This window comes from Garra rufa, chromosome 16 (assembly GCF_049309525.1).
Source record: "Garra rufa chromosome 16, GarRuf1.0, whole genome shotgun sequence".
In the NCBI taxonomy this organism is placed as follows: Eukaryota; Metazoa; Chordata; class Actinopteri; order Cypriniformes; family Cyprinidae; genus Garra; species Garra rufa.
The window spans coordinates 40,812,058-40,829,354 of record NC_133376.1 but is presented as its reverse complement, the minus strand read 5'-3'; the positions used below and the strand labels follow the sequence as shown (position 1 = coordinate 40,829,354).

At 28.8% G+C, this 17,297-nt stretch overlaps 1 protein-coding gene across 1 annotated transcript in view; it reads left to right on the top strand.

The window, feature by feature from the left end:
* The window catches only part of fat4 (FAT atypical cadherin 4), an 82,077-nt gene that overhangs the window by 26,835 nt on the left and 37,945 nt on the right, over positions 1–17,297 (top strand). The window contains exons 5-7 of the mRNA XM_073820248.1: positions 4,583–4,714; positions 13,656–13,917; positions 15,605–15,955. Coding sequence (XP_073676349.1) covers positions 4,583–4,714; positions 13,656–13,917; positions 15,605–15,955 — 745 coding nt within the window. The remainder of the gene's footprint in view (positions 1–4,582; positions 4,715–13,655; positions 13,918–15,604; positions 15,956–17,297) is intronic.

Below are 17,297 nucleotides of genomic sequence, written 5' to 3'. Positions count from 1 at the left end.
GCTATTGCTACAAATAAGAAATGCAAAATATTTGATTATGCAAATAAAAATGTATGCATGAATTATTTTATAATAATATATAGTTGATAATAAATGATAAAATAAATATTTTTTAATAATAAATTTCATATTGTTAAATTTCCAAAAAAAAAAAAAAAATTACAATTAAGTACAATTATTTGTAAAAAAATAAACATTGATGAAAAAGCTAATAATTAATTATATATGAATATAAAATAATATACGATTGTACAATATAATTTTAAAATGTTACTATTTATAAATGTTACAACGGCTGTGATGAGCATGCAGCTTATTTTGGATTTAAATCTAAATCTTTTTAGTTCGCACTGTAAACGTTGGCAGAAAAAACATAATATCAAACTGAAGGATCAACTGAAGCTAGTTTGGTCAAAATGAACAAGTTTACTAGATTGCTGAAGTGAAGTGAACTTAAAGTCACCTCTCAATCTGTAACTTCAGCCAAATACTACAACACACGCCAGAGACGGCACTGTTTTAATAATAGAGTCAAACGGCCTGAAACTGAGACGCAGAGCTCTGAAACTCAATCTCTCTGTGTGTGTGTGTGTGTGTGTGTGTGTGTGTGTGTGAGTGTGTGTGTGTGTGTGTGTGTGTCCTCATATTTCTCTCATTCTGCTCACCTTATAAAAAGTTTCTCAGTTGAAAACTCTAGAAAAGTCTATATTTGTAACTCTGTTTGATTATGAGCTGTGTATAAGTTTTCATACTAATATTTTTTTAAATGTTCATGATTATATCATTACAGTATGTATGCAAATATAAATGTATTATTTTATAATCATTCATAAAAATTAATTAAAAAACAAGTTGATAAAAGCTGTTGAAAACCTAATCATTAATTTAATATTATGCAAGCATATATTTTAGAATACATATTTATGCAATATAAATATATGCATGCATTGTTTTGTAATATATAAATTTATAAATATTTATAATAATTTATCAAATAAATAATTCATACATCATTATGTATACGTTTGCATGCTAATATTTTTTTAAATGTACATAATTATATCAGTATTTATGCAAATATAAAAGTATTATTTTATAATCATTTATAACTATAATAATAATAATAATTATAATAATATTAATATGTATTATTATTTTTCATAAAATGTAAAATGAATAAAAAAACAAGTTGATAAAAGCTGTTGAAAAACCTAATCATTGATTTAATCATTCATCATTAATTGCAAATATATATTTTAGAATACATATTATGCAATATAAATATATGCGTGTATTGTTTTGTAATATATAATTTATAAATATTTACAATAATTTATAAAATAATTTATACATAATTAATATTATGTATAAGTTTGCACTAATATTTTTAAAAATGTACATCATTATATCAGTATTTATGCAAATATAAATGTATGTATTATTTTATAATCATTTATAACTATAATAATAATAATAATAATAATAATAATAATACATATTATTATATTTTCATAAAATTTAAAATAATAAAAAACAAGTTGATAAAAAACTGTTGAAAACCTAATCATTTATTTAATATTATGCAAATATATATTTTAAAATACATATTTATGCAATATAAATGTATGCATGTATTGTTTTTTAACGTTATTTATAAATATTTATAATCATTTATAAAATAAATCATTTATACATAATTAATATTATGTAATATTAAAGTGGTTTTTATTTTAAATTAATTAAATTTGCATTATTTTTAGTGCTGTCAAATGATTAATCACCATTAAACGCATGCAACATAAAATGTTGATATTTATATGTAATATCAATTATAGGAATAGAAATATATAGATGCAATTACATGTAAATATTTTAAAAATATATACTGTTCGTTTGCGTGTCTTTATATATTAATAATAAAAATATACACAGTAGTATGCACACATATTATGTAAACAAAAGCTTTATTTTTGGATGCAATTAATCATTTCACAGCACTAATTATTTTATAATAATATATAATTGTGTATATGTATATATATATATATATATATATATATATATATATATATATATATATATATATATATATATATATATATATATATATAATATTTTTTATTTTATAATTTATAAGTAATTTATTCATATTTAACAAATATTACTATATTTTCATTCAAATGTTTTCATTAAAAAAAATATGCTTGAACCCCCCCCCCCCCCCCAAAAAAAAACATTAACCAATACCAAGAACTGCAAACATATAAGACAAATCGAAATAAACAAATACAAAAATAAACAAATAAATAATTATGTGCAAAAAGTTTGGGAATGTAGAACTGCATAGTGATATTAAGAATGGAATTAAATCAAAGATCTCGTGTGATTTTTGTTTGGTTCAGCGCTGGATTTGATGCTGAAACACATTTGTGTTCATATTTAGACAGCAAACAAACAGCGAATGCGGAGAAATGGTGTGTTTGGGTTTGAATGGAGCAGATTATTAACAGGCTTTGACTGAATATTTACCGACGGTTGTGTATCAGGGTTTATAAGTGATCCTCAAGCAGGACGTCCCGCCTCAGGCTGGTTTGTTTAGTGTGTTTGTGTTGATGAACGCTGCACCGCTTCACCTCTGATGGAGGGAATATTGAAGCCCTCAAATGTCTGTCTCTGGGGTTTTTCTGAGCTCACGGCTCTGTGATGTTAAATGCAGCAGATATTAAAGTTTGTCCAGGAGAGGAGGTGTGAGTTTTGGGATCTGGCTGCTGTGCTCGTCTGATTTTATGTGTTTTAACTGTGAGTTATTGAATATGGTGAGACAGATGGTTCCACTGTGAAATCTGACAGACAGTGTTGTAAAACAGCTGATTTCTGTATTAATGCTGCTTGCTTGTGTTGATGGATTTGTAGTAATTACGAAAAGACAACAGAAAAAAAAAAAACTATAAGAAAAAACAAAAATGACAAAAAAAATCAATAAATAAAAATAGACGTTCATGCATTTAATGGGAATCAAACCCATGCTAAAAAACTGTTCAAATTAAAAAAATATATATATATATCAATAATTAAAAACTATAAGAAAAAATAAAAATAGACATTCATGCATTTAATGGGAATCAAACCCATGCTAAAAAAATTCAAATTAAAACAAAACAAAAACAAACAAAAAATAAAAACTATACGAAAAAATAAAAATGACAAAAAATAAAATAAAAAAATAAATAAAAATAGACGTTCATGCATTTATTGGGAATCAAACCCATGCTAAAAAAATCAAATTAAAACAAAACAAAAACAAACAAAAATTAAAAACTATAAGAAAAAATAAAAATCACAAAAAAATAAATAAATAAAAATAATGGGAATCAAACCCATGATCTTGAAAAAATCAAAAAGTATTTTATTTTAAGTAGCTGAAGTGTTAAAATAACTAAATTTAAAACTAAAACAATTATACATTAATTAAAAACTATAAGAAAAAAAGTTCATGCATTTAATGGGAATCAAACCCAAGCTAAAAAACAGTTCAAATTAAAACAAAACCAAAAACAAAAAAATCAATGATTAAAAACTATAAGAAAAAATAAAAATAGACGTTCATGCATTTAATGGGAATCAAACCCATGCTAAAAAAATTAAATTAAAACAAAACAAAAACAAACAAAAATTAAAAACTATACGAAAAAATAAAAATGACAAAAAAAATAAATAAATAAAAATAGACGTTCATGCATTTAATGGGAATCAAACCCATGATCTTGAAAAAATCAAAAAGTATTTTATTTTAAGTAGCTGAAGTGTTAAAATAACTAAATTTAAAACTAAAACAATTATACATTAATTAAAAACTATAAGAAAAAAGTTAATGCATTTAATGGGAATCAAACCCAAGCTAAAAAACAGTTCAAATAAAAAATAAAAAATAAAAAATAAAAATCAATAATTAAAAACTATAATAAAAATAAAAATAGACGTTCATGCATTTATTGGGAATCAAACCCATGCTAAAAAAAATTCAAATTAAAACAAAACAAAAACAAACAAAAATGAAAAACTATGACAAAAAAAATAATAAATAAAAATAGACGTTCATGCATTTAATGGGAATCAAACCCATGACCTTGAACTGTTGGTGACTGGGGTGAAAAAAAAAAATCAATAAAAAGTATTTTAACTAGTTGAAGTGCTAAAATAACTCAAATTAAAACAAAAAAAATACATTAATTAAAAAACTATAAGAAATAAAAATGAACAAAAATTATGAATATTCAACTGAAAATGGAAAATATAAAAATATAAAATTATTCCAAATATTAATAAATACTATAACACCATATATCTCAAGGATACTAGAATAGCTGCCAGTGTTGATTTTGACTTTTGACTTTGCTCTTTTAACTTAATTTCAAATTGAGAAATTACATTTTAATCTGTAAAAATGTCAATTTCTTGCATTTAGCAGATGTAAAAATAAGTGTTTATTAAACAGTGCTGTTTTATTTCATCCCTCGGTCTCTGTGTAAATATCATATTGAGGGTGTTAATGTCTCTCTCTCTCTCTCTCTGTGTGTGTCAGGTTGAGATCACTCTACAGGACGTGAACGACAACCCGCCGGTCTTTCCCACCGACACGCTGGACGTCACCATCCAGGAGAACATCAGCGACGGCTTCAGGATCATGCAGCTCACGGCTACAGACGCAGACGAGGTACAGATCCAGCAGACGACAGCTGTCAGTCATGTTGATTGATGTGATAATGGCTCTAGCAGGTGTGTGGGCGGAGTCTTAGAGGCCCCGCCCCCAAACGCTCACCCGACGCAGACGATACGCAACGTTTCTGCAGCGCTAGATTGATTTTAATCACGCAGGGAAGAGGAGGACTGATGTTCTGTGACGGTATTCAGACTCTAAAGTTCATTTCCAGTGATTCTCGGCTGGCAAACGATTCGTCTCCCGATGAGGCGTGTCTCCCTGAGAGAGCGAGCGCTCGAGTTCAGCTCACGTCTGAACTATTAAACCCAGCCCTGAGACAAATCAGATGCTCACATCAGCTGATAAAGTCACAGCCGTGAGCTATGATTGGCTGATCGCTATTGGCTGGGTGGCATTGAGAGGCGGGGCTTCTTATTAAGAGAGCAGAAAATTAGCAGAATTCAAAATGCTGATTAAAATACATTCAAATAATTCATTATACACATCACTGCAAACAACTGCATTAAAACTTTTTGCACTACAAACCATTGAACCAGAAAATAGTAGTTTGCCACATCAAACTGCAAAAAAGAGTGTTTTTGTAGAGTTAAATAAATAGTTTAAAAAAATAATGTGGATAAGACAATAATATCTCAATAATAATCCTTTGAGACTCAAACTTTCCTTCTATGTACTATTACTAATCCATTTAAACTCGTTCAAACTAACTTGCTAATCATGCTAGATACTTGCTAGTAACATGCAAATCATGCTAACAGCATGCTAGCGACTTGTTAATTGTGCTAACAACATGCTACTCATGTTAGAAACACTCTAGCAACTTGTTATTAATGTTAGAAACATGCTAGCAACAGGCTAATCATGCTAGAAACATGCTAGCAACATCATGCTAGAATCATGCTAACAACATCCCAGTAACTTGTTAATCATGTTAATATGCTAGCAACATGCTAATCATGCTAGCAACATGTTAATCATGCTAGAATCATAGTACTAACAACATCCTAGTAACTTGTTAATCATGTCAACAATATGCTAGCAACATGCTAATCATGCTAGAATCATGCTAACAACATCCCAGTAACTTGTTAATCATGTTAATATGCTAGCAACATGCTAATCATGCTAGCAACATGTTAATCATGCTAGAATCATAGTACTAACAACATCCTAGTAACTTGTTAATCATGTCAACAATATGCTAGCAACATGCTAATCATGCTAGAAACATGTTAGCAACTTGATAATCATGTTAGAATCATGCTAGCAACTTACTAATGCTAAAATAATGCTAACAACATGTTAGTAACAATAATCATGCTAAAACATGCTATCAACTTGCTAATCTTGCTAGAAACATCATAGCAACTTGCTAATCATGTTAAGAAACATGGTAACATCTTGCTAATCATGGTAAAATCATGCTAACAACATGTTAATAGGATAATAATGCTAAAAACATGCTAGCAACTTGCTAATCATGGTAAAATCATGCTAACAACATGTTAATAGGACAATAATGCTAAAAACATACTAGCAACTTGCTAATCATGGTAAAATCATGCTAACAACATGTTAATAGGACAATAATGCTAAAAACATACTAGCAACTTGCTAATCATGGTAAAATCATGCTAACAACATGTTAATAGGACAATAATGCTAAAAACATACTAGCAACTTGCTAATCATGGTAAAATCATGCTAACAACATGTTAATAGGACAATAATGCTAAAAACATCATAGCAACTTGCTAATCATCTTAGAAACATGCTATCAACTTACTAATCATGATAAAATCATGCTAACAACATGTTAATAGGATAATAATCATGCTAAAAACATGCTAGCAACTTGGTAATCTTGCTAGAAACATGCCAGTCATGCTAAAAACATGCTATCTGTCTATTAAACATTAAGCTTTCAAAACTACTTTAAACTTATTTCAGACTGAAAACCTTCAAACGTAAAACTTTTAAACCTTGCAAATCTTTTTAAACTTTTTTAAAATGTTCAAATTTTTAAAAACGTTCTGGTCCAGCTTTCTCAAACTTTAAAGTTGGTCTTGCCAAACTTTTTTTTATCTAGTTTTAAATAATTATTTTAATTAATAATGGACTTAAGTAATATTTTTAATTATATATATATTTTTCAACTGACATTAATTTGACAAGTAAATGAGATTAAATGATGTTAATATAATCTAGTTTAACTCGTAAACCAGTCCAGGAGAAACCGTTGCGACGTGATCTGTGAGTTTTCTCTGCTGTTGTTGGTTTCCAGTGTTTTATAAGCGAAACGCTCAAAATGAATCTGGTGTTGGCACGGTGGCCAGGCATTATGGGATGTTTGGGCTGCGCTAACAGCATGTGTGACTGGAGTCCAGGGTTATTCCTGTCTCCATCTCTGCCCACATCCGTGCAGGACGGCCAGAGCTCAAACTCAACGCCAGCGCAGGATCTAACGCGTGATAAAGACGCCACTAAAAGCCAAACACTGAACGCAGCTGAGCGCTGAACATGACTGAGTGAACCAGAACTGGCTTTCTGTGACGTCTGTGTTAATCACAACACAGGGAAAGATGGCAGCGCTGCCAGAACAGTGAGATTTCAAGTCCTCATTAAATCAAAATTGGTGTTTTTCTTATTTTTTAGTATGAATGTGTTAACCTTAGAGTTATCTTTAAGCCAGTGCTCCAAAACAATGACAAAATTTGCATTTAGAACTTGGGAATTGCCAAAACCCTGGTGAAAAAAACAGCTAAAACCAGCCTAGGCTGGTTGGCTGGTTTTAGCTGGTCGGCAGGCTGGTTTTAGAGGGGTTTTGGCCATTTTTCCAGCCTGGCCTGCATCAAATTTCTTTTAATGGGTTAAAATGAATGGAGAATATTGTGTTTTCCGTGTGCGTGCAACCATTTCCATCGATGGTGCTAGATCACTCGATGAGGTCCGCACATCCTTTTGCATGGAAACTACGCCACAAAAATAAAAAATAAAAAGCTTTCTTGTAAATTAAAAAAACTACAGTTTAACCTTCAGAAATAATTGTTAATTCAGTTTTACTTTTTATTTACTTCCAGTTAGTAATTTTAGCTCTTCAACTTCAACTTATTTTCATTTCTCATGTGTGACACTGGAATGCAAAACTAGTCATAAGGGTACATTTTTTTGTTTTTTAATTGAGAAAGCTGAAAGCTGAATAAATAAGCTTTTCCATTGATGTATAGTTTGTTAGGATGTCAATATTTGGCCGAGATACAACTATTTGAAAATCTGGAATCTGAGGATGCCAAAAAAAATCAAAATCGCCTTTAAAGTTGTTCAAATGAAGTTCTTAGCAATGCATATTACTAATCAGAAATTAAGCTGTGATATATTTACGGTAGGAAATTTACAAAATATCTTCATGGAACATGATCTTTATTTAATATCCTAATGATTGTTGTTGGAATAAAAAAAAAAAAAAAATCTATAATTTTGACCTATACAATATATTTTTGGCTATTACTACAAATATACCCGGGTTTTTGGTCACATTTATATATATTTTATCTAATATTTGTTTTTGTTCCAGCTTATTTCTTGTTTTCATTTTAATGTGAGTTGAAGTTGTTATTTTGTTGTTTTTGCCCATTTTGTTTTTCTCCCCAAATATGCATATATTTAGTGTTCATGAATTTTTATTTTAGTTTTAGTTATTTTAGTAATTCAAGTTAAACTACATGAAAATTAGAAATGTCTCCTTGGCAACTAGCTGAAATTAAATAGTTTTTAAAGTGTTTTAAAAAAAGACCCTGAACCACAAAAGCAGTCTTAAGTAGCACTGGTCAAAATTATCACTTTTTCTTTTATGCCAAAAATCATCTGGATATTAAGTGAATTTCCTACCGTAAATATATCAAAACTTCATTTTTGATTAGTAATATGCATTGCTAAGAACTTCATTTGGACAACTTTAAAGGTGATTTTCGCAGTATGTGACCCTGGACCACAAAACCAGTCATAAGGTTAAATTTTACAAAACTGAGATGTATACATCATATGAAAGCTCAATAAATAAGCTTTCTATTGATGTAAGGTTTGTTAGGATAGGACAATATTTGGCCGAGATACATCTATATGAAAATCTGGAATCTGAGGATGCAAAAAAATCAAAATACTGAGAAAATCACCTTTAAAGTTGTCCAAATGAAGTTCTTAACAATGCATATTACTCATCAAAAATTACATTTTGACATATTTACAGTAGGAATTTTACAAAAAATCTTTATGGAGCGTGATCTTTACCTAATTTCCTAATGATTTTTGGCATAAAAGAAAAATCAATAATTTTGACCCATGCAATGTATTTTTGGCTATTGCTACAAATTTACCCCAGCGACTTAAGACTGGTTTTGTGCTCCAGGGTTATTTTAGTAATTCAAGCTAAACTATATGAAAATTAGAAATGTCTCCTTGGCAACTAGCTGAAATTAAATAGTTTTTAATTTTTTAAAAAAAAGACCCTGAACCACAAAGCAGTCTTAAGTAGCACTGGTCAAAATTATCAATTTTTCTTTTATGCCAAAAGTAATTAAATTTCCTACCGTTAATATATCAAAACTTAATTTTTGATTAGTAATATGCATTGCTAAGAACTTCATTTGAACAACTTTAAAGGTGATTTTCTCAATATTTAGATTTTTTGCACCTTCTGATCGCAGATGTTCAAATAGTTGCATCTCGACCAAATATTGTCCTATCCTAACAAACCAAACATCAATGCTTTCAGAAGATGTATAAATCTTATGACAGGTTTTGTGGTCCAGGGTCACATATTATTTGAGTTGTATTGAATTTCAGGTAACGGCGATGTTTTGTTCTGGTTGTAGTAGTAGAGGATAATCAGGCCGCTCAGAGGAAGCAGTTTTTCGTCTCTGAGACGGTTCTCTCTCTCTCTGTTGTTCTCCTGAGTGAGTTTCCGTATGTCGGCGCGTCCCGTCGTTCAGTGTTCGTGTCGGTCATTCGGGCGGAAGAGTGGGCGGATCCAGGTGGCTGATGGGAAATCCAGAGATCTGCTGTGATCAATGGCAGCCGGAGATCAGGAATCACATTCACTCGCTTCTACTCTTTCTCACTGCTTCCCAGTTTCTCTCAGAACAGCAGAGTTCAGCGTTTTAACCTTACAGAACTTCTGAAGAACATGTGTGTGTGTAGATGTTATTATCTAAACTAAAACCAAAACCATTACTTGAAATAAAATAAACTTAAACTTACTTTCATTTCTTATTTATATTTTTCATCTAATATTTGATTTAGCTTATTTTTTGTTTTTATTTTAATTTGAGTTAAAATTGTAATAAATTTGTCCATTTTATTATAATTATTATTTTTTTCAAATATGCATAGCATTTATTTTAGTTTTAGCTATTTTAGTAATTCAGGTTAAACTAAATGAATTTTTTTTTTAAATATATATATATATATGATCCTGGAGCACAAAACTAGTCTTAAGTAGCACAGGTTTATTTGTAGCAATAGCCAAAAATACATTGCATGGGTCAAAATGATCCATTTTTCTTTTATGCCAAAAATCATTAGGATATTAAGTTCATGTTCCATGAAGATATTTTGTCAATTTCCTAGCGTAAATATATAAAAAAATATTTTTGATTAGTAATATGCATGGCTAAGAACTTAATTTGGACAACTTGGAAATAAACTAAAATGAAACTGAAAAAAAAAAAAACTAAACGCATTTCATTTCAGCTAGTTGCATAATTTCTTATTTTCATTTAGTTTAATAAATAAATGTAATAAAAAGTAATACAAATATTTTTAATATTTAAAAAAAAGATAAACACAACAAAATGACTAAAACTAAGATTAAATGAAAAAAATAAATAAAACAGATTAATTTAAAATATTAATATTATTTAAATAATTTATGTATATCATAAAAATAATACTTAGACCGTACTATTATAGTTGTCATTAATGTTGTGAATAAAGTTCATAAAGTTTATATTACTATTGAATATTACTGTTTGGTTATAATATGTATTAATATTTTTATTTATTTTGTTTTAGTTTAGTTTGTACTATTTACTTACTTTTATAGTTTCTAGTAATATTTTGCATTAGCTTTTATTTTATATTTCGTTATATTTTATAATTTGTTAAATTTTTTGTAATAAAAAAATATTACTATTAAATATTACTGTTTGGTTATATTATGTATTCATATTTTAATTAATTAGTTTATTTATTTAATTTAGTTCTTTTTACTATTTATTTCCTGAAACGTAAAAAAATATATATAAAAAAAAACTAAACGTATTTCATTCAGTTGCAAAATTTCAGATTTTCATTTAGTTTAATAAAAACAAAAATAAATGTAATAAAAAGTAACTATATTTTCTAAATATTTAAGTTATAAAAAATGACAGAAACACAAAAAAATTACTAAAACTAAAATTAAATGGAAAAACAAATAAAAAAACGAATTCAAAAGATTAATATTATTAAAATAATTTATGTATAACAAAAAAAAAACAATACTCAAAGACCCAGTGTTAGATTAGTATTACATACTATTATAGTTGTCAGTAACAATTTTTATTTTATTTATTTGTTTAATTTTCATTTAACTTAACTGATATGTGCTCGTGTGTTTTTTAAATTAAATATCACTATTATTTTTATTTCAGTTTAACTATTTTTTTTAGTTTGTATTCATTTCCACATTTCTAATTTTTTAAATTTAGTTTAAATTTTAATCTAGTTAAATCTAATATTCATATTGTATATCAGCTTTATTTTGAAATAACAAATGTTTTAATAGTTCAGTGTAAAAAAAAAAAAAAGTAAAATGACTAATGCCTTACAGCACAATGCAAAAATATGCCTTGCCACAATATTTGGCTGGTGCTCCAGAGTTTGTGTGGTGAAGCTGTGGTGTTTCTGTAAGTGGATCCTGATCTTCTGCTCTTTGATGTGCTGTCATCTGGTCTCTGAACTCATATTGTCCTGTGCTCAAACGTGGACGTCCCCGTCTGTCGTTGCTGTTATTCACTGCTCCTCAGTATCAGATGTGTAGCGTCTGTGAGCCGCAGGTATCAAGGGATCCATTAGCTGGATTTATAGAGGAACCGTATATCCGCGCGCTTCAAAGAGACGCCTGCTGTCTTTCTCTCTCTCTCTCTCTCTCCAGTCCTGTCTGTCTCTCTCTGTGTCTCTCGCTCTCTCTCTCGTATGTGAAGCTGTATGTGGGGTTTGTGTTTCTGGGCTGCTGATGTCAGCTGCAGACTACAGATCTGACCTCAGGAAACTCAACACCAGCGTGGAAATGAAATACTTTCACTCTCACTAATTGGTCCTGTTGCAATCTGAAGTTCATGTGTGACGTTACGCACATTTTAAGCGTTTTACACACCGTTTGTTTTAGTATTATTTATATACCTTATATAGTTTCAGTAATATTTTGCATTAGCTTTTATTTTATATTTTAAAAAATATATATATTACTATTAAATATTATTGCTTGGTTATATTATGTATTATTATTATTATTTTTTTTTTTTTTACTATTTATTTACTTTTGTAGTTTCTAGTAATATTTTGCATTAGCTTTTTATTTTATATTTTACATTTTTTTTAATTAAAAAAATATATATTACTATTAAATATTATTGCTTGGTTATATTATGTATTATTATTTTTTATTTATTTTTTAATTTTTTTTTACTATTTACTTTTATAGTTTCTAGTAATATTTTGCATTAGCTTTTTATTTTATATTTTACTTTTTTTTTAATTAAAAAATATATATTACTATTAAATATTATTGCTTGGTTATATTATGTATTATTATTTTATTTATTTTTTTTAATTTTGTTTTAGTTTTTTTTGTTACCATTTATTTACTTTTATAGTTTCTAGTAATATTTAGCATTAGCTTTTATTTTATATTTTAATTAAAAAATTTTAAAAAAATTTGTAAAAAAAAAAAAATTCTAATAAATATTACTGTTTGGTTATATTATGTATTAATATTTTAATTAATTCATTAATTAATTTATTTTGTTTTAGTTTATTTTTTACTATTTATTTACTTTTATAGTTTCTAGTAATATTTTGCATTAGCTTTTATTTTATATTTTCATTTCAATTTGTTAATTTTTTTGTAATAAAAAAAACTATTAAATATTACTGTTTGGTTATATTATGTATTAATATTTTAAATTATTTATTTTGTTTTAGTTTAGTTTTTTACTATTTATTTACTTTTATAGTTTCTAGTAACATTTTCCATTAGCTTTTATTTTATATATTTTTTTATTATTTCAATTCAATTCGTTACATTTTTTGTAATTAAAAAAATACTATTAAATTATACTGTTTGGTTATATTATGTATTAATATTTTAATTTATTTTGTTTTAGTTTAGTTTTTACCAATTATTTACTTTTACAGTTTCTAGTAATATTTTGCATTAGCTTTTAATTTAAATATTTTAATGTCAATTTTTTACATTTTTGTAATTAAAAAAAATATTACTATTAAATATTACTGTTTGGTTATATTATGTATTAATATTTTAATGTATTTATTTATTTTATTATGTTTAGTTTATTTGCTATTTATTTACTTTTATAGTTTCTAGTAATATTTTGCATTAGCTTTATTTTATATTTTAATTTGTTACATTTTTGGTAATTAAAATAAATAAATAAATAAAGTATATATATATATATATATATATATATATATATATATATATATATATATATATATTTTTTTTTTTTTTAAATGGAAATAACATTCTAATGGAAATGAAAATTCTTGGCCAAAGGCTATATATATAGTTTGTGATTGAAGCTGTTTGTGATTGATAATATTAATTAATTATATCAAATGACAACAGATAATTAAGTTCTGGCCTGTTTGTGTGCAGGGTGCGAACGCTCTGGTGACGTACGCCATCATCAGCGGCGCAGACGACAGTTTCCGCATCGATCCCGAGTCCGGCGAGTTGACGGCCACCCGGCGTCTGGACCGCGAGCGTCGCTCCAAGTATTCGCTGCTGGTGCGAGCCGACGACGGACAGCAGTCCTCCGACGTACGAGTCAACATCACCGTCAGCGACGTCAACGATCACACGCCTCAGTTCTCACGCACCGTCTACTCATTCGACATCCCTGAGGACACCAGTCCAGGTAGAAGACCTTGACCACGATGATGGATCAATTCAGAAATACAGAAGCGACTCTCGTTCACATCGGGAGTGTGAATATGAACCGATTCATTACAACTCTGTCTCTGGAATGCATGATTGTGATTGGTCTTTGAATCTTGTTGCATAGTCACTTATTAAGTTGGCTTGAGAAAGCTAACTTACTGAAATGCTATTATAATTATCCTTTTTCTGAGTGCTCCTCCTCCTCGAGCTTTAACTCTACAAACTCCAAACTCAGGCCAGATCTTCAGACTGATCTGACTCCAGTTGCTGGATCTTTTCTAACTGATCAGAGTTACGGTGTTCCTAAAAATGACGATTAAAAATAGGAAAAATCCCATAGACTTACATTGACGGAATGTTCAAATGAGCCAACACTTTTCAAACTCACACTGACAAAACTCCCACAATCCCTTGCGACTCAATCAAGCTTACCTTCTATCAACTAACTTGCTAATCATGCTAGAAACAAGCTAGTAACATGCTTATCATGCTAGTAACTTGCTAATCATGCTAGCAACATGCTAGCAACTTGCTTATCATGCTAGTAACTTGCTAATCATGCTAGAAACAAGCTAGCAACATGCTTATCATGCTAGTAACTTGCTAATCATGCTAGCAACTTGCTTATCATGCTAGTAACTTGCTAATCATGCTAGAAACAAGCTAGCAACATGCTTATCATGCTTGTAACTTGCTAATCATGCTAGAAACAAGCTAGTAACATGTTTATCATGCTAGTAACTTGCTAATCATTCTAGCAACATGCTAGCAACTTGCTTATCATGTTAGAAATATGCTAACAGTATGTTAAATATGCTAGCAACATGCTAGCAACGTGCTGATCATGCTAGCAACATGCATTACATTAGCAACTCGCTAATAATGCTAGAAACATGCTAGCAAATTGGTAATCATGTTACAATCATGCTAGCAACATGCTAATCATGCTAGAAACATGTTAGCAACTTGCTAATCGTTAGACTCATGCTAGCAACATGCTAATAATGCTAGAAACATACTAGCAACTTGCTAATCATGTTTTAAATATGCTATCAACTTATTAATCATGCTAGAAACATACTAGCAACTTGCTAATCATGTTTTAAATATATGCTAGCAACATGCTAAACATGCTAGCAACTTGCTAATCATGTTAGAAACATGATAACAACATGTTGATCATGCCAGAAACACGTTAGCAACTTGCTAATCATGGTAAAAACATGTTAGCACATTTGCTAATCATGCTAGCAAATTGGTAATCATGCTACAACCATGCTACCAATATACTAATCATGTTAGACATGCTCACAACTCGCTAATCATGCTAGAAACATGTTAGCAAATTGGTAATCATGCTACAATCAAGTTAGCAATATGCTAATCATGTTAGACATGCTAACAACTTGCTAATCATGCTAGCCTCATGCTTGTCATGTTTGAAACATGCTAATCGTGCTAACAACATGCTAGTAACTTGCTATCTATCTATCAAACTTACAGCTTTTAAAACTAGTTTAACCTTCAAACTATTTTAGACTGAAAACAGTCAAACTTCAAACTTTTAAACTTTTTAAACGTTCTGGTCCAGCTTTCTCAAGCTAACTTAAAATCTGTCTTGACAAACTTCTTTATCTAGTTTTCTGTTGTGGTTTTTTATCGAGGTTCGATCGTGGCGGCGATTCTGGCCAGCGACTCTGACTCGGGATCAAACGGTGAGATCACGTACTCCATAGAGGAGGATGATGAGGACGCCACCTTCCTCCTGAACCCCGTCACCGGCGTCTTCAACGTCACCCGTCCGCTGGATTACGAGACTCAGCAGTACTTCATCCTGACGGTCCAGGCCCGGGACGGAGGCGGTCTGTCCAGCTCCGTTCGAGTCTATTTCAACCTGCTGGATGTCAACGATAACCAGCCGCGCTTTAACAGCTCCGTCTACAGCAGCTCCGTCCTGGAGAACCTGAGTCCGGGAACGGCCGTCCTGAGCGTGAGCGCCAAAGACATCGACGACGGTAAGACTTTTAGTTTATTTTATTTTATTTTATTTTAATTTAAAATTAAATACAATTAAATCAAATTAATTTTATTTAATTTTATTATGTAATTATTTTGTTGTATTATTAAATTTTTTATTTAAAATGTAATAATTTTATATAATTTATTTTAATTTAATATTTTTTTTTATTTTATTTTATTAAATTACCTTTTTAATGATTTAATTAAATATTAGTTTTTATATCAACTTGCATATCCCAGTTTGGAAAAGCATAAAATACTGTTTATTGTATTTAAATATATAAAATTATTTGCAGTAGTAATCGTCAACATTTTGCCACTTTTTGAATATTTTTAACAATATTTATGCTGTTTTCCACAACAGTAAATTAATTTAAAATAGCATTTTAGTGCAAGAATGTTGACAAATGCAAATTTTATAGCATATAATACTATTTATTGTATTTAATTAAATATATAAAATTATTTGCAGTAGTAATTGTCAACATTTTGCCACTTTTTTGAATATTTTTAACAATATTTATGCTGTTTTCCACAACAGTAAATTAATTTAAAATTGAATTTTAGTACAAGAATGTTGACAAATGCTAATATTATAGCATAAAATACGGTTTATTGTATTTAATTAAATATATACGATTATTTGCAGCAGTAATTGTCAACATTTTGCCACTTTTAGAATATTTTTAGCCAAATTTATGCTGTTTTCTACAACGGTTAATTACTTTAAAATTGCATTTTAATGTAACAATGTTGACAAATGCTAATATTGTATCATAAAATACGGTTTGTTGTATTTAATTAAATATATACGATTATTTGCAGTAGTAATTTTCAGCATTTTGCCATTTTTGAATATTTTAACCATATTTATTCTGTTTTCTACAACAGTTAATTATTTAAAATAGCATTTTAGTAAAAGAATGTTGACAAATGCAAATGTTATAGCTTAAAATACTATTTATTGTATTTAATTAAATATATAAAATTATTAGCAGTAGTAATTGTCAACATTTTGCCACTTTTTGAATTTTTTTAGCATATATATATATATGCTGTTTTTTACAACAGTAAATTACTCTTATTCATTTAATGTAATTTTTCAGCGTAAGAACGTTGAACAATACTAATATTATAACATAAAATACTTTACTATATTGGGTGAAATTGTTTTGAACAACACTGATGTTGTTTTCTACAACACAAAAGTACCTTTGTTCCCTGAAAATCAGCATACTTCAACATAATTCGCTCCTGTTAGTCTAGTCTAGTCCAGACTGCGGTTATTTTAGTACAGGGAGTGTTTGTGAATCTCCCAAAATCATGTCTGGGTCATAT